General features: G+C 44.2%; 1 protein-coding gene across 2 annotated transcripts in view; it reads right to left on the bottom strand.

Annotated features, from left to right (window-relative positions):
* The window catches only part of TRUB2 (TruB pseudouridine synthase family member 2), a 273,827-nt gene that overhangs the window by 48,203 nt on the left and 201,485 nt on the right, over positions 1 to 24,139 (bottom strand). For both annotated transcript variants that reach the window (XM_069609748.1, XM_069609749.1), the window contains one exon: positions 16,183 to 16,317. In XM_069609748.1, coding sequence (XP_069465849.1) covers positions 16,183 to 16,317 — 135 coding nt within the window. The remainder of the gene's footprint in view (positions 1 to 16,182; positions 16,318 to 24,139) is intronic.

Here is a 24,139-nt window from a genome sequence, read left to right as displayed (position 1 = left end):
GGAAGATCCAGACTCCAGAACCCATATCCAGACTCCAGAACCCTGAAGCAGAGGCCCAACCCAAAAAGCTGAACCCTTCTCAGCAGGCCTTTAAAATCTTGCAAACTGATTTTAACCCCTAAACCACGGGGCCTAACCCAACTAATCCAACAGCCTGGCTGAGCTGTTTTGCTGCTTCTGGCCAAGAACCCTTGCTAGAACCCTGAGATCCAGATCAGTAGAGCAGAGCTGTAACCCAGAACCAACACGTCAGATCCAGTCCAAGAGGCCGTGCAGACCAGAGTGCCTTGCTGAGAGCAGAACCAAGCGCCCGAGACCTGTCCAGTTGCGAGTGAATTCCAGCCAAACCTTTGACCAGATCCTGACGGGCCTATTCCATTCCAAACCATAGTTGTGAGTATTTAGCAAAGAACTGTCCCTAGCAAATCTCTTAGTTTAAAGTAATCCTATCCAACCCATTCCAACATATCCAGATTGCATTGTCCATCCTGAATCCTTCTCTAATCCATATAATTCTGTGTTAATCGTAGTGATAATCATCTTGGCGCTAATATATTTGCTGGAGAAAGGCAAGTGTCTCGTGCAGATAGAAACCATCCAGAGGCGCCTCTGGATCGGTGGCTGTGCTGTCGTGTAGCTTGTGGCTCCATAGACTCTCTAGTGTTAAGAAATCTTTATTCCTATTCTTCCAAAGCGCATCTTTCATTTTGAAATCCTGACTCTCTGAGAAAAATCTACCTTTCCTAAAACCTCTGAGAACTAAGAACCGCATTCCAACTCCTTATAGTTTTTCCGTAATCGCATTTCTCACGCGTGGAAAAGTTGCCGCGAGTTTGCACTTGGCTCAATTTCACCACATGTCAAAACAGCTATTTCTCTGATAATCATTCAAACATCATTGCTAGTGTCTACCTGAACCTATTCAAAGCGGCTCTCGCTAGTTTTGAATCAATTTAGCGAATTAAAGTAATTTTTACCATTTTTCCCATTCATTTCATATTAAATTTAAAAGCATTTGACCTGTCTAAAATCATTCCTGTTCTCTCTAAGCTTGCTGGGGGGAAATCGGGATTGAAATTGCAATTGTTCATTGTTATTCCTGAAACCTGCGTGCCCTCATTCCATCTCTTCATATTGCATATTGGGGGGAGTGAGTAGTAACAGGGGGAAAGAGTGATTACATTGTCTTTTATTGAATTCATATCAAGTTTCATTTCTGTGTTGCATTAATTTCAGATCATTGCATTTCATTGAACCCACACAGTCTTTATTCTCTGCTATATTATTCTTCTCACCCATACTCCTAATTGATTAAAGAGATTGATTGTGATGTCACCCACTGCTGATCATCGTTCATATTCATAATAGTGTGATATTTAGACATTGTTCATATTCATAAAAGTGTAATATATATATTGTTCAATTCATAAAATACATCTTTTAATTTGCAAAACAAACCTATTTCTTGGTTCAGTGAGACCGGGGGGAATTCATAGAGAGGGGCGTGATATAAGGGTACATCATCCAGAAATAAAATAACTTTTGACTTAAGAATATATACATAAGGGTTTCAATTGGGCATCCCGTACTAGGCATTGACTTAGATGGAGTGCTGGGTTGGAACCACTTACAGGCCTTCACCTTGAGGGGAGGCTCACCGCCTCGCTCCCCCTCGGCTGTCGTCGGGATCGACCGGGACTTCTCCCTTCTCCCGAAGCTTACCCGGGTTCTCCGCTTTCCTCTTCCCTGAGCCAGAGCGCTGGCTCGTGGTTGATGACGTTGGTGAAATTGCGCCCTGCCTGGCAGCCGAGGAGCCCGACCGTTCGGCGCTCCCGGTGCCCACTTGCTCGCTGTGCTTAGCCTTTTGTTGGGCCCCCGTCGCCGGTGCGCCCTCGAAGGACTTAGAAGACCGCTCAGACTTCTTCTTTTTCTCACCCGCTGCTGGACTCTTCCCCTCCAGCCAGTTGGTGAGGCTGGTACGACGACCCCTCATCGTCCGCTCAGACATGTTCTTGCAAAACGCACAGTCCTTCTCCACGTGCGTTTTGTCTTCATTAAGGCAGTAGAGACATCGAGAATGTTCATCTATCTTGAAGACATGTCTACGCGGGGTAGGCCTCAAAGATCTTCCGGAAGCCTCTGAGAAGTGAAACTCGCCGAAAATTCTGTCCTTGAGGGGCTTAGAAAAATCCGAAACTGGTCCCCGTTGATCGGAAGTAGAAACGGTGGGGCTTGAGGCTCGATTGACAGAAAAATTAGATGAAATCTCTTTGAAAATTTGCTAAACGCAGTAAAAGCTCAAGAGCTACAGCACGAGGACTCCCATCACTTGAACGTGCAGTAAAAATCTGAAGATGGCTGCCAGAGGAGGGGCTTAGGCAGAGGGCAGTCATTGGCGGGGGCAGTATGAACCAGCGACCAGTGATTGGTTATTAGGAGAAAGACAGTTCAGAAACGAAACTGAAACTGATTTTATCTTTACCGAGGATTCCCAGCCTGATGATGGGGAATATTCATGAGCATGTGAATCCATGCCAGACCCCATGCTGGAGAATAATCAAGACAGATGACGTACGGGGACAGGGCGGTATGATACCAGTTTAGGGGCATGGTGTTAGGGGGAATTCTCTCTTTAGGCTGAATTTCCTAACCTAGTGAGTCCCCCAGCAGCTTTGCTGGATTCCTGGGGTTTGTTTTTTTCTCCTGCCAAGAGTGAGACTCTTTTTTCTCCCACTCTTGGACATAATTTGTGGTATTCCTTTGACTGGTAATGTGTTTTATGGGCTATGGGGTCCTTTACTCCATAGGGTCTCATGTGTTTTTCCTATGTGTGTTACACAGCACCCTCCGTGCAGTAACACAGGGGTGTCATAGTGACACCCCACCATAGACTCCATACCCTGGGACTGACTACTGTCTCCCAGGGCATGTAAAGTCACCATTGGCTTTATTAGTCCCAAATTATTAACAGAAACCAGTACAAACCATCATATTGTGGACGTACTGGTCGGGGCAATTCGATTGCCCCGGGGTCTGTTAGTCGAGGGGGCACGTCTCCCTCCCCCCTGATTGAGTTTTGGCTGGTGGCAGTGGAAACTACTTTTTATATTCGACTGCAAATATTTTCCTATGGGATTTTCCCATTGTTCGAGGCTACCAACTTTAATTATTTAATTCTCATAGCCTCAAACATACCGCCGGTTTATTTAATTAATATTAATTCTCTGGTTGGTATTTTTTGCCAAGACTCTATTCTAAAATGGCGTTTGTGTTCTCTTCTGTGACTCCAACCCAAGTCGAGCCCTTTGTTCCACTTTTTGGCGGGCTTCTCCACAGAAGCCTCCAAAAGTGGTGCCATTCTGTCTGGGTACCACAGGGGGTGTGGGAGGGGGTTTAGGCACCCTGGACCGAGTTACCTTGGTAACTCAGGTCGCACTCTTGTGTGATTGGCCCAAGTGGTGAGCCGGCCGGCTCACCACTTGGCATGTTTGATTGACAGCTAGGCTGAGTGAATGGGGGTTTTCTGCATAAAAGCAGGGCTTTGGGGACTGGAACTTCAGAGGTCGCCACAGGACCTGAGAATCCGACGAGGGAGAAGCTGAGCCGACCTACCACGACGACACCACCGATGGAGCCCTGCAGAACCGACTCACCACTTCCCGACGACAGAGAAGATCTCCCGGCTGGAGAGGCTTCTTCCCCTGACTGGTGGGCACAACCAGTTTTCCTTTCTTTCTTTGCACCCCAGCCCGGTTTGTGGTGGAACTGCCCATGCCAAGCACCCCCGGCAGCCGGATAGCCACTCACCACTGAACCGCAAATCACCGGACCGCTCCTTGTACCTGAGAAACTCCGCGGCTGGTTTCTTCCCTGGCAGTGCAACAGACTCCTGTCTTCCTCCACGACAAGATCCTCTCTCCCCCCTGACAAAGTACCAACTTGCACCCGCTGCCAGGAACAACTGCCCCCGCCGGAGCGTTCTCTCCACTTTAAGCGACCGTGTCCGCCAGGCCTCCCTTTCTAAAGATTGCTACAAGGTAATAATAACTCCTTAACCTTCTGGACTAGGCTGGCAGCCTTGACCCTCTAACTGGTCCCTTTCTGTGGTCCAACTCCTTTTTGAACCTTTACAAGACTTTTGTGCACTGCAAGCGTGTGACCTTGGCCACATTTCGTTTGGATCCTCTGAAAGTGGATCCGGCCTCTTGAACTCTAACTTCACGGTTTTACTTTGCCTTCCTCCCTTGTTGTGTTCTTGAAAAAGTGTTGGGATCTGTTTCAATTTGTTCTCTGCTTTTCTCTCCCTTTTTAAAACAAACTATTAGAGTGCCATCTACGTTAAGCGCTCACCGCTGTCTGAAAATAAGTGAGGCTTTACTTAAGACTTGTCTAATATTCTTTTACTGGAGTGTATATCTTTTAGTGACCGTGTTTTTGAATTGCTTACTATTAGTGCTTGTGTGTTTTTCTAGATGTGGTTTTAAATAAATAATTATATCTCTTTTACACCAAGCCCTGGTCAGTGTTTACTTGTTATATTGTGTGCTCTTGACCTATTGTGTATACTTTGCATACTGCCTAACTCTTCTTGAGGGAAGTCGGACTGCTCAGCCACAGCTACCAAGTGAATCTGTGTGGTACAGACTGCTACCAAGTGGGTTTACTGCCAAACACCCGTAGTCCTAAATCTTTTGCAGTGGTCCCAGAGGGAACTGCACAGGTTTCTGCCTAACACACGGGTAGATGGGACATTCAACAAAAAGTTCTTATGAACAACAGACATACATTTCCTAAACTCTGTTTATAAAAGGAGATACAATGCTACTTTTTTGCTGCCTAGGTAGATAGATTGTGCATTAATAGGGAGGCAGACAATGTGCTTGCAGTGCTAATGAGAGCCATCATAAAACAGTTTCTTGAGTCCTCTGTATTGCATCTTTTATGAATGGGAACTAGGATGCTTTCCATCCAAGAAGATAGAATAATTCCCGTAGAAACAATGTGCTCAAACAGATCTGCAAAGATTGAAGCCCATTTCTAAACTGCCTGGTGCCCTAACATTTTCATCTGTGAGATGAGTACTCTTAACACTTCTGTGTTCGGCTTACAGCCTCAAATCTGGTAAACTGTTGAATGCCAGTGAATCAGCCGAACCAAGAACAGGTGGAAAAAAAAAAGTCCTTATGAAATCAACCAACGTTTGGTCAGCAACAGAATTAATCTGCCAACTCTCGGCTCTCCTGTCCCTGTTAACCAAATCAAGAACCTTTGATTCATGAGACCAATATAGTGGAGATCCTTTGGCACTCCATGCCCATTCTAGTTCATTCGAGTGCTTTCTCAATACATAGACTCAGTTTATTGGGGACTCGATCTGTGTTTTAATGTTACCAAATCGGCAATGATGGTGTGCAGCCAACACCGTAACTCGAGAAAATCTAAATCCCTATCTTTCTGGTCTGACAGAAAGCAGATGAATGTGGGTGACCCTTATTTGGCAATAACTTTTACCTTCAGGCTCGATGGCAATATGCATGTAGAGGAACAAGTGTCCAGGATGTTTCAGGCTATATAGGGCGTTTCAGTAAAGCCCTGAAATCACAACCAATTTCGATTTATTAAGAATATAGAAGGCCAAGCCACGAGTTATTGCTACGCATGGATCTGTAAAATGGGGCTACTGCAGTGGCACTTTTATATACTCTGGAGAAAAAAAATGTTGAAAGGCATTTTAAGTTTACCCCCTGCTGTACCTAATTTCTCAGTTCACTCTGAACTACAAATGAGGATGAGCTAAGGTTAAAGCCAGTTTGGCTCTGGTTAAGAGTCTGGCCGAATGAAAAAGGCTGCTCTAACTAAGCAGATAACGACTTACTTTGCGGGTGTGGAAAGCAATTTCTTGTCCATAGCTTGGATAGCTCATATAAAACAATGCATGAATAGCTGTAATAATTGCCTTTACCTTGATAACCTTACTGAGATCACCGCTCAATCCATAACTTCTATTAAGCGCAGTTTGTGGTTGAAATCTAGTATAGAGAGAATTGCGTGAACTGATGAAACCGCACAACAGATTACACGCTATTCTTTCCACCAATCAAAGGCTTGGTTATTCACTGTGGTCCAAGCTTAAAAATACTACACTAATTACTAGAGCATGTTTTAAATGTATGGCTGCTAAGTGGTTTACTGCAAAGTCAACCACGGCAACTTTTTCAAATTTCACTTTTTAATATGTAACGCACCAATGTAATATTTATTGCATATTTTATTCTTTTGCAGTACTTATGCTGACCTCTTAATCGCTTTGGTTAGAGAACAACATTGTACTCACTGTAGATCAGTACTATATTTTTTAGTAATGGTTGACAAACGCTATAAAGCATGGTCTTTGTTTTTTCTTGTTTATTAGGAAAGTCTTACAAAATAGAGATTTATTGCAGCAGCCCCGATTTAAACACCTCTTGAATGACGCAATAAGGTCAGACACTGACTGCTGGAATGACTATGTTTGTGCCAACTTGCTGTTATTTGTGCGTTTTACATGTTTTTATTGTTATATTGGTGGGAAGGATGTGTTCTATGAATACTTTTTAAATGTAATGAATGATGTATGTGCTAATGTGTATGCAATATCTATATATATATATATATATTTTGCAAGGTACTAATCTGTTGTAAGGTTTAATGGAATTTTATTCTGAATACACTTTTGGTAAAGAGATTTAGAGTTTTGTAGTAGTCAATAGGTCTTGTGTTGACTAGGTCTTTGAAGATGGTCCATAAAGACAATTTAATGCAGGATGACTGAAGGGTCAGCAATGAGAGGTGGACACAAAGAGGTAACTTTGTCAACATTATCAATTTTATTAATAAAAGGGGGCTTGGATGAAGGCCTAACTTTCCCTATCCTAACATGAATTTCCCTTCCTATCAAACCAAAACAAAAAAAATATGATGACCATGTGTCCAAACTCAGTCTGACCCTCACACCAACATATACCATTAAACAGTGCAAGGCGAAAGTTTCAACTTAAACAAGTGCAACAAAAAACCAAAACAATCCTTGAATCCGAGATTTGGTTCAAGAAAATTATTCACAATGTTTTGTGCCAAAACCAGTCTCTCAAAAGCAACACAAATGTCTCTTTCACCTAAGAATTTCTCCAAGATGGCATAACCAATGTTCCTTTCACAACCTTAGTTGAAATACAGCAAAGAGGAAGTCTCCCACAGTCTTTTCAGGATGAAAAACTAAAATGTCTTTTCCATAACACTGGTTGGAGTATGGTAAATGAAAGTCTTTCTTACTTTTTAGGATGGCAAACAAGTGTATTTTCTGTATTGGTGATTCAAGTATGCAAAAGGCAAATCTCTTCAAAGTTTCTGGTTAACAGAATGCTTAGTTGAAACCATAACTTAATACAACCAAGTCTCGTTTTATAACACTATTTCAAAGTGGGTTTCCCAGTGCACTCCACTGCCAGGAAATTCCTTAACTGAAAACTCTGGATATCCCGGTTTACTCTCTTGCTAGGATTGTCTCCCATTGTGGCTCTCACAGATTCCCTGGTATACTCTCCTGCCAAGTATCTATTGCCAAAAGGTCTCACTACTGAATGCTCTTATCAGGTCCCTTTACAACATTCATATTCTTCAAACTGAAAACTCTTGACATCCTGTTTTACTCCCCTGCCAGGAATATCGTCTTTCAAACATGTTCACTACCTGACACTCTTATCAGGCCTCTCTTCAACATTCACTTTCTCTTTAGATTTCACACAATTATACTCGTTCATCAACACAACTTGGTTGACTTCAGTTACTTGTTCCAATTTCCCCAAACAGACATTCCATATATGAGGGGTTGTTCAAGCGCTGTCTGTCAACCCTTCTTCCAATCTCTCTTGGCAATGCTTGTTCCAGGTTTCCCCCAACTGACGCCTCTTTATTTCTCCCCCTATCTTTTTTGGCTCTTGGCAATGTTGGGGCCAGGATTCTCCCAACTGACCTTTCATATCAGGAGAATTGCACCATGCTTGGCCCTTATGTTCTCTTGTTAATGTCTGTTGGCTTAGGCAATGCTGGTCCCAGGTTTCCCCCAACTGACATCTCATGTGAGGAGAACTGCACCATATTCGCCTTTTCCTCTCAGTTCTATTTGGTCAGTATTCCAAATTACTTTCAAAAAGCTTTCGAGCGTATTTGCTGCGGCTCCCTTCAGTACTAGGGTGACTCACCGGTTCACTGTGCGACTGCTGGGATGTGCTTGTGAGGGGCCAGCTTCTCCTTCTGAGAAGAGTCTCATTAGGTCACTGCGTCGGCTCTCCTGTCCTTCGCCACCAAGACCCACGCAGCTCTGCAGGACTTTGTCTCCTCACCCAACCCCGCTGCACACCGTCTACTTTGTCTCTTCCGGAGTTCCTCTCCTTATGTCACCAATGCTGCCAAATCACTTCTGGCAAGCGTCTCTCTGCCTCCCATGACCCTTCGTGGGACTTCCTCTGCACTGGTGATGCTTCCTGCTCTGCGCACTCTGCAACCTTCTGTCTCCCTACTTCTTCGTTTCCCTTGCCACAGGTGTTCAGGGGATTTAAATGTCCTGTGTAGGTGACTAGGTTGGTAACAACTAGACTTCTCATTATCCTAAACGTCACATTTCATCCCTAAGGACTCCCTGCTCCTCTTCCTCATCACAGTACCAGAGGCGTTCTGGGACTTGTAGTCCAATAAGGTTTCAGTTGCTTTATAATCACATGGTTGAACAGTTATATTTACAATACAATTATCATAAATATCAGATGTTATATTTGTTTTAGATTCACTAGACACAGATGAAGACAGACAGGGTTTTGTTTAAGCAAAGTGCCTTTATGATATGATATGATAGGTTATTTATAACGTGCTTAATACCCACAGGTTTCTAAGCACGGACCCAGGGATCGAACATGTGTTGCTCAGTGTCGTCATGCTTCCAAGGCGAGCATGTTGCCGCTGAGCTATCCTCCCGAGACTTTCAGAGTTTCACAATAAGAGGATTCTTAGAAATGACAGCAGGCCATTAAAAACTCCAGAATTAAAGGATCTTACTCACAAGAAAGGGAAGTATACCGCCTCTCAACTGTTGGGAGTCACCACTCTGCCCTGACAGCCATCTCCTCCCATGTGAACCACCCTCAGAATACCACCCCAAAGGTCAGGATCAGGTAGCGGCTGTCTTGCCCTGGCCAGATGGAAGGAGACTTTAGGCTGGGGATCAGTGTTGACTCTGTGGTAGCGAGAAACTTCAGTTTCTGTGCCAATTCCCATTAACCTTAGAGACCACCAACCCTTTGCTGGAATCTAGGACATTTTTGTTTTTAAATTCCTGAGTGAGTGCACATTTTTGCCACCCACTCATGCCTTTTCCCTCTGATTAAGAGTTTGTGTTCCTTTTGTTTTCATGTAGTCTGGTAAACTCCAAAGGCATCTGCTTTTCATATGGTGATACACAGCACCCTTTTTGCAGTGCCTCTTAGGAGTCCCCTGGACTCCTCTAAATGTTTAAATACATTTTCTTGTGTGAACTACAGTTCCCAAGAATAGTAGGACCACTTTTGTCTTACTTACCTTTTTCCTTTGTGGGTCCAGCACACACCACCTTATGTGGAGTACTGGGGGGTTACATAGTAAATCCTTACCCCACGTCTCATGTAACCTTTGTTTCACTAACTAACTTGAATGGCTAGTGGTAGTGATTTCTTTTTACTACCTTTTGTGCAATATATCTGCAGGCTGATTTCTCTGCTGCAGTACAGCACCCAAGGGTGACCTTTTTACCAAAATGGCCCGTCTTCTTTTTTCGCCATTTCTTGTCCGTTAGTTCCTTCTGGGCTTCTACTCTGTTTATATCAGGTTTGAGTCCATTGTGTGTTTTGCGTTTGGCAGCCTTCAGCCCTGAAGCCCACCCAGGCTCCAGTGTGTCTGGGAAGGCAGGAAGTCAGGGAGGAGCCTGAAACGTCACTGTCCTTTGTTAGTAGGCATGCCTAACCAAAACCAGTTCCAATTGGGTGGGAGCAGTTCTGGCGGACGCCCGTCCCCTGTGTGATTGACAGCTTAGTGCTGTGAATGAAAGAGCTTTCACATATAAGGCAAGGGTGTTGGGACTACAGGCAGAGTTGACTACTGGAACATCAAATCCGAAGAAAAAGACACAGAAGCCAGCAGCACCTTCCAGGACTGTGAAAGCCGACCCTGTTTTCCCATCAAGATGGAAGCTCTGGCAAGGAAGACTTTGGGACCAACTGGCCTCAAGACCTGCTTCGTTCTGGGCCAACCCCTGTGTCGCTGCAATGTTCCTGGGCTGCCATTTCCTAATAGCCGGGGTACCGGGACCATCGACGAGTGCAACGTCTTCCGAACCATACGTGCGAGTCTACAGAAGCAAGACATCTTCGCCCAGAGTCCCCTCACCAGAGTTCAGGACTGAGGAGCCAAGGAAATTCCAACCAGGGATATTCATTCCTCTTGGCGCTGAGAAAAAGGCACCAAAACCACAAAGAGCAGCTGAAACAAGTGAATCCATTGCTGCAGAGTCTCTCTCTCGAGTGCTGCCACAGAAGCCTGCCAGACGTCCTCCCTTTTGTCACCACGACCAAGGTCTGGGAACAAGGGTTTGCATCGCTGCCCCAAGAAGGAAGTCAGCTGGAACATCTGCTTCAATTCTAAGGTACTGTGGGGCTTTGGGTTCAACCACCTTTAGCCAAATCTAGTGCTTCCTAGCTTGGGGAGTGCTTCCCTTTGTCCTTTTGAATTGCTTCAATTCACTTGTGCAGGCCTAACAGCTTGTGCACCTCAGGTAGAATCTCCCTCGCCTGGATTTTTCTTCAAAGTTTATTGACTGTTCAACTAACGTTTTCTAAGAAGATTGCATCAGAACTAGAACTATTGACTCTGTCTTCCTGGCTCCATAAAGGCATCCCTTCTGAACCCTACTGGCATTGGCAGTGCCCGTTCCCTAAAAAGGTTTTAATTGTTTGACACTCTTATTACTGGGGAAAATACTTCCTACACCCCTCTGTCAGGAAAGATTGTTACAGTGCTACAGTGTTCTATTCTACTGTTAACGCTTTTCCCTCCAAACTCAATATTTTATGATGAACCATACGTGATATGATAGTTTATTTATATAGCGGCTATACACAATGTGTTTCAAAGCACTTTAAGACACGGGAGGGAACAAGGGAAAATGCAATGCCATTCTTACAGGTCATGAACAGTAACGATGTGAAAGGAATTATCGTACTCGGCCTGACGACATTTCCAATAGTGCAAGAGCTAAGACATAGATAAGGAAGGGAGAGTGGGAAGGAAATGGAAACAGACAGGCGACTACCATACTAGGCCTGACAACATTTCTGGTAGAGCCAGAGAAAAACAAAAGGTGTGGGAGAGGGGTGCAGAAAGGGAGGGGAGGAACAAAAGAAGCGACTATTGTATTAGGCCTGACAACATTTCAGATAGTGCTGGAGGGGGTGGGGAATTAAAGAGAAGGCGGAGGACAGACGAGGTTGCTATCATACTAGGTCCAGGGACAATTCTGACAGAGTAAGTGCATAGAACAAATTAAGGGGAGCACATTGGAAAAGGGAGAAAGGTAGAGGAAGAGAGAATAGAGAGAAAGCAGTCAAAAAGAGTGGAGGAACAAGAGGGGAGAGCAAATACAATTGCATAAGTCAGTAGTAACACATAATGTTGCAAGCTAGGATACAAGATGAAGTGCTACTACTGACCCTGAGTGATGTCACTCCGTGTGCTGGAAATGTTTTAGTACAAAGAAATGACTCACCTGCATTATTGCTGCTTAAAGAACTTGATTCTGAAATTCTATTGAATGTTACTATTAGTTGCTGCATATTCAGTGTGATTACTTTGCTTTCTGTATATACAAATAAATCATTTAATATAACTTAAGGGTGTAAGGGTTTACTTGAATACTTGTATTTACTGACTGATTTCATTCTACTGCTCTACAGCTCACAGTACCCCTTCTAAGATAAGCCGGGCTACTCAGCCAATCTACCGACTTGTGTAGTGCAGGCCTATGTTAAAAGTTGGATCACTAATACCGAAAAGATAAGTCTTGTTAAGTCGCACACCAGTTGAACCCTACAAAATCTTACATACCACTTTGCAAGATTCATCACATGACCTTGTAATACAATCACAGTTCCAGTTAAATTAAACATAGGTAAAAAGCGTTCCTTAGACCACCCCACCTTTTTAAAAAAAGGTTTAAACAAGAGTTTCGCAAAACGCATTATTTTGGTATTGCATTTGATATTTATGAAAGTTGTACAATAGGGAATTGGTGGGCTCATCTTCAATGCAGTAAGCAGTGTACTGTGATATTTTAGAACGTATTCTGAGCCCTAGCATTGATGTGGAAGAAAACAATGCAATCAGCACATGAAAATTGAGGGATTGCAGCAGTGCGAGCAACACCATAGATGCTGAACCTTGTTCTAGGAGGAGGACAGGAAATCAATGATCTATAATCAAATAATCAGACCATGTGTGTTCCAAACCAATTCAGTGCTGTGTGACCTGATGTATTCTTTGGCCACAGTACACTGTGAGCTTTTGTATTCCAACCATTGTGGGGGAGTGGGCACTCAGCACTGGTGTGGACGGATGTGCTCGAGGACAGCTTTGTGATTGGGGTACGTTTTAAGGTGTTGTGTTACACAAGAAGGGAAGCAAGACGACTGGCACTAGAACATGCATCAAATATTGCAGTGCACCCTGTGATCTTCGGGAAACTATATTCAGAACAACTAACCACTGGGATTAGGGGAGGGAGTTTAAAAATCAATCGGCACCTAGAGAGAGGATTTCATAAATATGCTGGGGTTATGTTGGGCACTTGATAGTATTTATTTAGCTTGTATACCCCAACAATGGGGCGAACACAATAAGCACAGAACTAGGCTCTGGGATGTGGAGGGCTTGACTGAGAAAGCCTGTATTGTGGGTGACATGAAGCTATTTATTGCAGTGAAGCCTTGTGCACATTATATATTCTGATCTCCTGTGTTCTATGAAATAACACGGTTAAGGTGACCGATGTCTTTCTTTGTGTGTGGGCTTCATCCTCACCCACCACCCAAATGACCTATCCAGGAGAAGGGCCCAGCAACCCCTACCATACCTTTGGTGGCAAAACAGCAAATCCCTTGGGGAACATGCCTTGCAGGAATAGGCTGAAATAACACATTATGCCCACTACACACCCCCAGTCAAGATGTGCACAACTGCCTCGTGGTGGTCAAAGCAACTGACAAGTACATGCTACCTTTTCAATTTACACACAGGATACACTTTTTGAACAAGCCGATAGGCACTTGCTAGCACGAAATACAAGGCTTGAAGCCAGCCAGCAATGTTCCACGGTTGTATGCACACTTAACACTGATGATAGAAGTACAGGCAACCTTCACGACGAGACCACAAACAATATCTCAGCTTCTCAATGGGAGACAGGGATCAAAACTGTTACGAGCTGTTTAGCTCCTGCTTGTGCCCTGGATAGGCTTAGTAAGCTTGACACAAACAGTGACCAGGGGACACTTAACACACCTGCCAAATGGTATCATACAAACCTATATGTGACATGACTATTTGGGAATGGTAATGAAGGAGCTTTAAGACACATCTAGACACTTAGCGAAGAGTAAAGTCGAGTTGTTGCTATTTCTAAGACTGAGAGTTTTGCTGCCCTGTCCACTGATGCAAACCTGTTTGGATCCAGAGTCTTTTGAGCCTCCATGCATCATGCATGCCAGGCAACAATTGGTCCAAACTATAATGCCTGGCAACAAACGTGGCCTCTTCAACTCCACGTAGCGGAGCATTGCCACCAAGTAGTACACAACCACAGACTTCTGAATTTGGATGGTAGATCATTTCAGTGTGTTGGTACAAGGACAGGCCAGATGTGTTACCCCACATAAGCTAACTCTAGAAAAATAGAAATAGTAATATATGGTCCTGAGAACTGATACTCCTTCATGACTGTGGGAGCAAACCAAAGTGGGGGAGGGGGGAGAAATGACAGTGCAGTATTACTAAGAGGGGTAGAGTGACCCCCAGTGCTGCCCCTCCAGAGTCGGGATCTCCCGAAAAGAAATGTTTTGCTCACAGGGCTCTTGAAAGATAAATGAATCCATTGATTGTGCAGTTAACAAGATCCGGTCTTTTTCCAAACATCTAGGAAAGCTAAATGTCCAAATTGATACTGGCAGAACCAATTTGGCAGCGTTGGAAGCTTTTAGAAACATCACTTTAGCCAATTTATATTTCATTTGGAATTACACCAACTTGCCTGGAGTAGTGGTACTTCAATCCAAATTCACCTTCATGGCGAAGCTGGCAGAGAGCACCAAAGAGCTTTGGGCCAGCAGCAAGCACAGCCTCCCCCTCAAACTACACTCCCTCCACCCCCACCAGCCCTCTGCGTGAGGGCATGCAAGCAAGACATACTACGATAAACACATTTTTGCATATGACATAATGCGATTACAACCCAAAGAACGCATGCTCTCTTGGCAGCTGCAGTCTGCTAGGGTTCCCTGTTCCTTTAGTTTCAAGTAGGGGTACCATTCACACCATGCCGGTGTAGTTTTGCTGCAGCTCTTCGGCCAGGCTCTACCTTGTACAGTGGGGAAAACCACTCTTGGGCACCCATCTGTGGGAGCTCTCATAAATGTGGGGATCGCTGCCTCGCTCATCGCATCAGCATGCATCCATGTGGCACTTAAGAGGAGCTGTACCGCTCTGTCCACTTGTCCATTTGCCCGCATGTGCTCACCTGCATTTACTGCTCACCCTCCACAGCAGGGAACTGTGTCTGCTGTGGGCTTCACCTTAGTCCAAGCCGTTCCAGCAGCCAAGAGCAGAGACCACGTGTTGACATGCTGCTGAGCTTCAGGGTATCATCCTCCTCTCCCTTCTTCCACCACAGAGAGTGTGGGTGACATCATTAACCAATCGTCCAGGCCATAGCCTGGCAGCCAGTATTTCTAGGGCCACAGCAGACCTTTGCCCCTCTCCGGGGCTGCTGCGCTCACAGAGCTCGGGGGCCACATCTTCTTCCAGGCTGTACTGATGATGCGGCGGCCCAAGCTTCAGCTCGGTCACCATGGGGGAAAACAGACACCTCTATAGGTACTTTGAGGGAAAACCACCAGGCTGCTCTTGGCCTCTCCGCAGGTACTTAGATGGACAACCAAGTCTCGGTCTCTTTACTCACCATAAAAGGGAAGTGGTCACAAGAAGTTGCCTAAGGCCGTAGTGTCACCCACACTCCAAGGAATCACTGCTGTTCCTTACGGCTCTCACTCTGCTGCTTCTCCAACCATCTAAAAGTTATTTTTCCTTCTCTCAAAATGCACAGGCCATTCTATCAGCTCACCCAAGTGGTGACCATTCAAATGTTACACCAGAGTCAGCTTTCCAAGTGCCCCCCCCCCACCATAGAAAAGGGCCTGTTGTGCCACCCAGTTCAAGATTGAAATAGGTAGCATTTCAACACCATAAATAACACAAAACAACTCTATGCAGCAACAATGACAAGCAGAGGCACATTGACCTCATCCTAAAAGGGCACCATTTGATCCAGGGGCTACAAAAGCATGTATCCCAAAATTGCTAGTGAGTCAAATGAAAGCAATCCTAATCGGTACCATTGGGTTGTTACCTTAATGTGGACCTTATCAAATAGGGGAACTTGGAACAATGGCAATGTTCCTCTCGGATGTAGAGGGCCCTCGAAGTTCTTGTAGTCCGCAGGATGAAGTCATTTAGCATAGCCACGATGAATATGAAAATACTTTTGCTCCAAATTCTTATGTTCAGACTACTCTAGACTGCACTAAATCTCACATGAAAGAGCAAAAAAACTAATAAATAGTGAATACCTTTGTCTTTGCCTGACTGTTTGGCACAGATGTACCTGGGTTGCCATGGCTCACATGGGAATTCCGCTCCCATAAAATTCCCATGCTTCTGCGGGATAAAAATGTACTTGCACTACACCAATTTTTCTTTGCATTATCTCTACTGTGAATAGATATTACTGTAACAAAAGGAGACAAACCTTTATTTAATAAAAATAATACCCTATTGAGAGGTGTTGGCACTTACCAAGGTGGTGATCAGCGAGGACCGGCATCATGGTGGCACTGAGAGTTAGCTGCGCATCGCCACCTGATGCTTCTCCACCTCCCAAAAGAAAGCGCACATGATTCCGAGTGGGTTTTTGCTTCAGGGAGTTCAGCTCTGGAAAAGAATAAAATGTGGATTGTTATCAAATACTTTAATACTAAAAATATTGAAAAATAAAGTTTTCCCATGCAATTATTTGTTTTGATCTAACAGCTTGCTAGCAGATGACAAAGATTAATATCGGCCTAAATACTTACAAGAAATGACATTGCCCTTTCTTCTTATATTTGTGAGTATAAAGAGAATCATCTTTCTTCTTTCCAAGTGTTTTGTGTTGCCTCACTCTGCTCTGAAATATTCTGAACATTCAAATTCAAGCTCTTCTGCCTAGTATTTACACTTCAACATCACTTATCCTTCCAAGCCCATCCAATCTCTCAACCATCTAACCCACAAATGTTGGAAACAAACCGGCAGTGGTTGGGCAGCATTAAAGAGGTTTACATGAACACATCCCGTTGCAAAGCCCATGAACACATGCATATTATAAGAGAAGGGATTCACAATGAAATACAAAATGGCATTATGGGGACATCAACAGGAACACACAGTTAAGCTGGTCATGACTTCCCATATCGGCTGAATTGTTAAGGGTTTTGTTGTGTTAAATCTGTGCAACTTAAGGTTTTTATATATAAGGATTTACAGGAAATGTCTCAAATTGTGTATGGATTGGAACATACTTTCCTAAATGGAATTACATTTTGAAGGGTTCCCAAAGTTTATATGTCGCATGGACCTCATTTTGTTCTAAGGAAGGCCTTTAAACCACAAAATGCACACACAACATACCATCAACAATTTTGATCCAACCATTGCAGCGGATGAAGTATTTGCTAAATCAAAATCTATTTGGATCCAGTGACAATTTTGCACTAGAAATTGATCAATTGATACACTGTTTTAATTGAATTTGGATCCAGTAATTGACCAATAGAATGTTTTGAACCACAGAAAGTGTTTTTATATGTATTCTTAAGTTTTCTTTCTACCAATGCATGTACATGAAAAATCTTTTTATTATTAGTTGTTTTTTCCAGTTTAATGTTTGCATGTGACATTACATGTGATTTTTAAGTTTGTATGTAAATATAAATATATTGTGGCTACAGATCATACAAAATTAATAAAAATGAAATCTGCTGAGAAATGCACCCACCCACCTCCACGCCCAATGTTGACAGGTGACATTTTTTTTACCAGTGCTTTCTGTAAAATAGTGCGTGTCACCAAACGCACATTTCATTTTTGGTGCAATGCGGTCAGCCAAAGGCTAGCCATGCACACCGACAACTATTTGTCATTTACTGCAAACAAACTCTGTTTGCAGTAAATGTCAAATAAAGGTTTTAAACATTCCCATTCTCAATACCATTTGTGTACCATGCAAATGGTGCATGACCTTTATAAAATCTCCTTGCCAACGCGAGTGGGGTAGTAGATTTTGAAAGATCTGTGCTGGTAGTAAAATTATATATGATACATTACTCACCGTAATCGTATTTCTGATGCTTGTATCTGCTTAGATTCACATGCTATGCATAGGCCGACAACTACTGGTAGCCAAGGATTATTACTTTTTTTTGTTTTCGAAACTCGAAAATGGACGTCAACAGGGTGTGCCAGTAATACCATCTCTAGTGTGACGACTACTGTACCCATGGTCCTTTACGCAATGCGGTCCCTCAGATTGTTTTATTTTTAACATGAGGTAGCATGAAGTGTAGCGTAAGTACAGATGTAATAAAGCAGATAAGAGTAGATAAAGCCAGAAGACATCTATGCTCCTTCTACTCCACATGAGGGATGGGGGCATGTGAATCTAAGCAGATACAAGCATCAGAAATACGATTATGCTGAGTAATGTATCCCTTCTGAGGCTTGTGGATCTGCTTAGATCACATGCTATGCATAGATTAGCGAGCAGTGTCTGGAGAAGGTGGTGGGTTGCAAGAAGTTACAGCATCAAATAGATGTTTTAGCACCGCTTGTCCCACCTGTGAATCTGCTTTAGAATGTGTGTCAATGCACGAGTGCTGAGTAAAAGTATGACTAGAGCTCTGTGTAGCTGCTTTGCGAATGGCGTCCAGCGGGACATTTGCAATAAAGGCCAAAGATACTCCTGTAGCCCTGGTAGAGCGAGATCTTGGTAGCATGGCTGTATGCATTTCACTATCCATCGGGAGATGGCGTTTTTTTAGAAACATGATCACCTTCCCTGAAAAGACGCTATGGAGACAAATAGTTGGTCTGTTTTTTGTAGTGGTTTTGTCTTGTTTACATAGTAAAGAACTGCCCTCCTTAAATCTAATGTATGGAGGTTGTTCTCAGCTGAGCTTGAAGGGTTTTGAAAGAAAGTGGGCAGTTCAATGGACTGGTTGACATGGAACTTGGATACGAACTTAGGTGAAAACCTGGGGTGTGTTCTTAGTACCAACTTGTCTTTGTGGATAATAAGGAAAGGGTCTTGCACTGACAGAGCTTGTAGTTCACTTCTTATGGAGGTGATAGCACTAGAAAAGCCCTTTTATAAGTTAGGTGTTTAAGGCTGGATTTGTGTATAGGCTCAACGAGGGGAACCTATGAACTTTGCGGGTACCACATTTAGATCCCACCCTGCAGGAGTGTTTAAAATGGGGTGGGGGGCTAAAGCCTTTTTACTCCTTCCATGAATGCCTTAATGACAGGGACTTTCCACCAGGCCACCTTGCTTTGAGAAGTGGTGCAAGTGGAAAGAACCGCCAGGTGGACCTTGATGGAGTTGAATACTAGACCAGAGTCTAGTAAGTGGAGCATGTAATGAAGAATGTGTAATTGAGTTTCCATTTTTTGGCTGGAATCTTACACATCTTTTCCATTTGTTAAAATAACAGAGTCTGGTGTTTGGTTTGCGTGCCTCCTTGAGGATTTCCATACACCTCTGAGGTAGCTTTAAATGGCCAAAATCTAGGACTTAAGGAGCCAAGCTGGCAAGTTCATGGATCGAGGATGTGGCTGTAACTTTGTCCCACTCATGCTGGGTGAGCATGTGGAAAGGGCACGGGAGTTTGATTGGATCACACATCGCCAGCTTGCGTAGATGCGGAAACCAAGGTTGTCTTGCCCACATGGGAGCAACCAGGATTAGCGTCATAAGTTATTGGTGCAGTTTGTTCACTATTCTGCTCAGTAGTGGTGATGGGGGGAAAAGCGTAGACAAATTTCCCTTACCAGCTCATCTACAGAGCGTTCCCCTTGGATCCGGATTGGGGAAACCTGGATGCAAAGTCTGGGCATTGTGTGTTTAGGCTTGTGGCAAACAAGTCTAAGGGAGGATAGCCGCAGAGGGAGAACATATCATCCAAGATGTTTCTGCTGAGCTGCCACTCGGTTACATGTCTTTATAACGAAATAATTTATAACGAATTACCATGTATAGACTCTTTTATCTTGAAAACCTTTATAGTGAATTAATTGTTTTTGTTTTGTTTTTTTTGGGGGGGGGGCAGGGGTTCCCCACCCAAACCCCTGTTTCCCACCACTAAAAACCCATCCCAACCGTTTCCCAAAAATATTGAACCCTTTACCCCACCCTAAATACATTCACTATAAAGGTTTTCAATATAAAAGATTCGATATATGGGTATTCAATATAAAGGATTCAATATAAACACTGTATACCCTGCCATCCGTGCTCTTCAGGTAGAGGATCTCTGCTTAATGAGTCTGCCAGAGAATGGAGTTCCCCTACAACATGTTGCGAGGTTAGGAACATGTTCCGCTTGAGTGCCCACTTCCAGATCTTTTGTGCTAGCCTGGACAGACTTGGAGAATGTTGTGCCCCCTGCTTGTTTAAGTAAAACATGGCAGTGGTGCTGTGCAGAGGATCTGAACCGTCTGACCAGACAGATGCACTTTGAAAGCTTGAAGGGCTTTAAGCACTGCAAGTATCTTTAAGAGGTTTATGTGATTCTGGGATGTGATCTTGGTCCACAGGCCATGTGCTATGTGCTGTGTGGTGAAGGTAATGGTCTTCCCACCCGGTGAGTGATGCGTCTGTTGTGACAATCGCTTGCACTGTAGGCTTGTAAAAGGGATTTCCCTTCAACAGATTTTCCTTCGTTCCACCAGCGTAGTGCTTGAACTACAGTTAGCCAAAAACAACCACTTGATTGTACCACTGTTTCGCTAACCACTCTAGCATTGGGCACAGGCGCAACCGTGAGTGCGGGACCAGTTAAACGCATGAAGAGTATGGTTAATTGGCGACAGGCATAGATACTGAGGTATTTGCAGCAGTATGTTTTGCACTCTTTCGTTTGACGGAAAGACTACACCTTTATGACAGCTCCAAAGAACTGTTTTGTTTTTCTTAGAACAAGACTTGATTTTTTCACGTTGATTGAGAATCCTAATTGTAATAGAAGATAGATTGTTCTCTGGGTATTTTGCTTGCACATTTGGGGGATTCCCCGGTTATCAGCCAGTCGTACACTGGGATTGATTCTCTGCCTAGGTGCGCTGCCACTACCGCTAGTACCTTGGTGAATACCCTTGGAGAGGAGGCTATACCGAAGGGAAGCACCTTGAATTGGTAGTGTTGGTTTGCTTTTCTGAAACGCAAGAATCTTCTGTGCGCTGGGAACATTGAAATATGCATCTTTCATATCCAAGGTTGCCATGTAGTCCCCCTGTTTTAGCAGTGGGAATACTTCCTGTAGCATTGTCATACAGAATTTTTGTGGCTTGACATAAGTGTTAGCAAGGCGTAGGTCTACGACAGGGTGCATTGCTAGGTCTTTTTTTGGCACAAGGAAGTACATTGAATAAATGCCCTTGTTTACTTGGTTTGCAGGTCGTTTTCTATGGCGTCCCTTAGTAACAGTGCCTTGACTTCTTCTGACAGGATGCGTTGTTCTTCCAGGCAACGTTCCAGGGACGTTGATGGGGCATGACTGTAATACTATCCCTAGTGTGACATATCCTGTACCCATGATCCCTCACACGTCGAGATCCCTCAGATTATTTGTTTCTGACAAGAGGGAGTGCAAGTTGAAAGCGTGAAGTGTAGGTAGAGACCATGGGGTGTGAAGGATCTATGCTTCTTTCCCAGGCGCCTTCTACTCCAAGAGGGGAGGAAGGGCGGGCGCATGTGAATCTAAGCAGATACGAGATGCATCAGAAATATGATTAAGGTGAGTAAAATATCCCTTCTGAGGCTTGTGGATCTGCTTAGCATCACATGTTTTGCATAGATTAGTGAGCAGTACTAGTAGAAGGAGGTGTGTGAGCACTGCAAAGAGATGTTTCAGCACTGCTTGTCCAACCTGTGTATCACCCTTAGAACGTTTGCCAATGTTGGGTGAAGGTGTGTGCTGAGCTCCAAGTAGCAACCGTGCAAATGACATCTAGAGACACATTTGCTATGAAGGCAAAAGTCGCCCCAGTGCTTCGAGTAGTGTGTGCTCTGGGCTTAAAAGACAATGTTCTCTTGGCAAGAGAGTAACAGAGTTGGATACATTTGGCAATACATTTAGAAATTGCTGCTTTAGAGATGGGATCCCCTTCTCTTCCAGCGGCTACAGACACAAAGAAGCAATATATTTTCCTAATCAACTTTGTCTTTTGAAGGTAGAACATGACAGCTCTGCGTACACCTAGTGTATGTAGGCTTTATTCTTCTCCATTTGTTGGATTTTGGAAAAATGCAGGAAGCTCTATAGTTTGATTTACATGGAACTTTGGTGAAAATCGAGGATGTGTGCATAGCACCACCTTGTCTTTATGTATAACTACAAAGGGGACTTGTACAGAAAGAGCTTGTAGTTCACTGACCCTTCTCATCGAGGTAACGGCTATAAGGAAGGCCATTTGGATGCAAGATGTTTAAGGCTGAATTTGTGCATAGGCTCGAAGGGGGCCCCTATGAGACTTGTGAGTATGACATTGAGGTCCCAGCTGGGAGTAGGATTAGAGATTGGAGGGTACAGTTTTTTGATGCCCTCCATGAAAGCCTTAACTACGGGCAACTTCCACCCCAAAATATTCTCGGAGACGTGGTGTAAGCGAAGAGAGCCGCTAGATGTACTTTAATTTAGTTAAAGACTAACCCCGAGTCAAGTAGGTAGTGGACTATATTGGTTGGTGAACAGTCGGTTGGATTGAGAGACTGTGTTCTGCACCATAACACAAAGTGCTTCCATTCATTAAAATAGCAGTGTCTTGTGTTAGGCTTGTGTGCCTCCTTGAGTATTTCAATGCACCTTTGATCTAGGTTACAGTGACAAAATTCTATGACCCCAGGAACCAAGCAGCTAAGTTGCGATTCTGAGGGCCTGGGTGCAGCGTTGTTCCCTGATGCTGGGTCAACAGGTTGTCTGTGCAGGGTAGTTTCATGGGAGGACACAGGGACATCATTTGTAGGTGTGAGAACCAGGGTTGGTGGGCCCACAATGGAGCCATTAGGAACGGCGTTACTTGTTCCCAGTGTAGCTTGTGGACCATTTTGTTAAGAAGGGGTGTCTGGGGGAGGGGTGGCGTATGCACATTTCCCTGACCAGTTCATCAGAAGTGCACTCCCCTTAGATCCTTTCTGGGGAAACCTGGACACATAATCTAAGCATTCCTTGTTCTTTAGGGTCACTAAAAGGTCTATTTCTGGGAACCCCCAGTTTGAGAAGATGTTATCTAGCACGCCTGTGTTTAAGTTACCCTGGAACATGTTGAGATATTAACATATTGTGATGTAGTGCCCACCGCCAGATGTTCTGGGCTAGTTTGGATAGCTCTGGAGAACGTGTTCCCTCTTGTTTATGTAAAACATGGCTGTGGTGCCATCTGTGAGGACAAGGACTTAAACTAGCTGAGTCTTGAAGGCTTGAAGTTCCTTGAGAACCGCTAGCAGTTCCAAAAGGTTGATGTGTTTTCCGGTCAGTGCTTGTGCCCACAAGCCGTGAGCGGTATGGTGAAGGAAGTGAGTGCCCCGCCCAGTCATATACGCGTCTGTTGTGAGAGTGGCCTTGATAGCTGGTGTGTGGAAGGGTTGTCCCTTTAGCAGATTGTTTCTGTACCACCACTGTAGTGACTGAACCAGAGGTTGTGAAACCACCACTAGATTGCCCCACAACCCGCTTGCTTGAGGTCATTGTTTCGCTAGCCACTCATGCATTGGCACACGTGCAGCTTGGCATGAGGCACTAGGTAGATGCAGGAAGCCATAATTCCCAGCAGGAGCATTGCCTTTCGTACCATCACCCGACGACCGGCTACGTACGGAGGTGTTTGAAACAGCATGTTTTGGATCCTCTCTTCAGAGAGGTAGACTAGCCCAACGTCTGTTTTGATTAGTGCCCCCAGAATTTGCTTTACTTGGCTGGGCACTAGACTGACTTCTTCTCGTTTATGGAGAAGCCCATTTGGAAGTTACTTCTTACCTGGTAACGTTCTTTCGACGGGATGTTCCTCCGACGTATTCCTCATCTTTGATAATACGTTTCCAGCTTGCTGGCCTCGGAATTTTTTTTCTGTAGAGGGCGCTGCGCGACGACGTCCGCCGAGTTGATGTCCCTCGACGGCCACCGTATCGGCGCCGACGTCATCATGACCATAAATAGCCACGCGCTGCGTCCGTTGCTCAGTTCCGTTTTGTAGCATAAGAAAAGTCATGCCTGAATTGGTTATTGACCTTGAAGGAGCATAAGCTGCAACCACAAGGGAAGTATCACTGCGGGGATGGTTGGGAGGGTCAATAAGGAATACGTCGGAGGAGCATCCCGTCGAAAGAACGTTACCAGGTAATAAGTAACTTGTTCTTCGAAGGGATTGTGTCCTCCAACGTATTCCTTATCTTTGATAGACTCCCATAGCAGTGGCATATAATTGGAGGTGGGAGTGAGAA

Source organism: Ambystoma mexicanum, chromosome 8 (assembly GCF_040938575.1).
Source record: "Ambystoma mexicanum isolate Mex_15411 chromosome 8, UKY_AmexF1_1, whole genome shotgun sequence".
Classification (NCBI taxonomy): domain Eukaryota; kingdom Metazoa; phylum Chordata; class Amphibia; order Caudata; family Ambystomatidae; genus Ambystoma; species Ambystoma mexicanum.
This window is presented reverse-complemented; position numbering and strand designations above follow the sequence as displayed.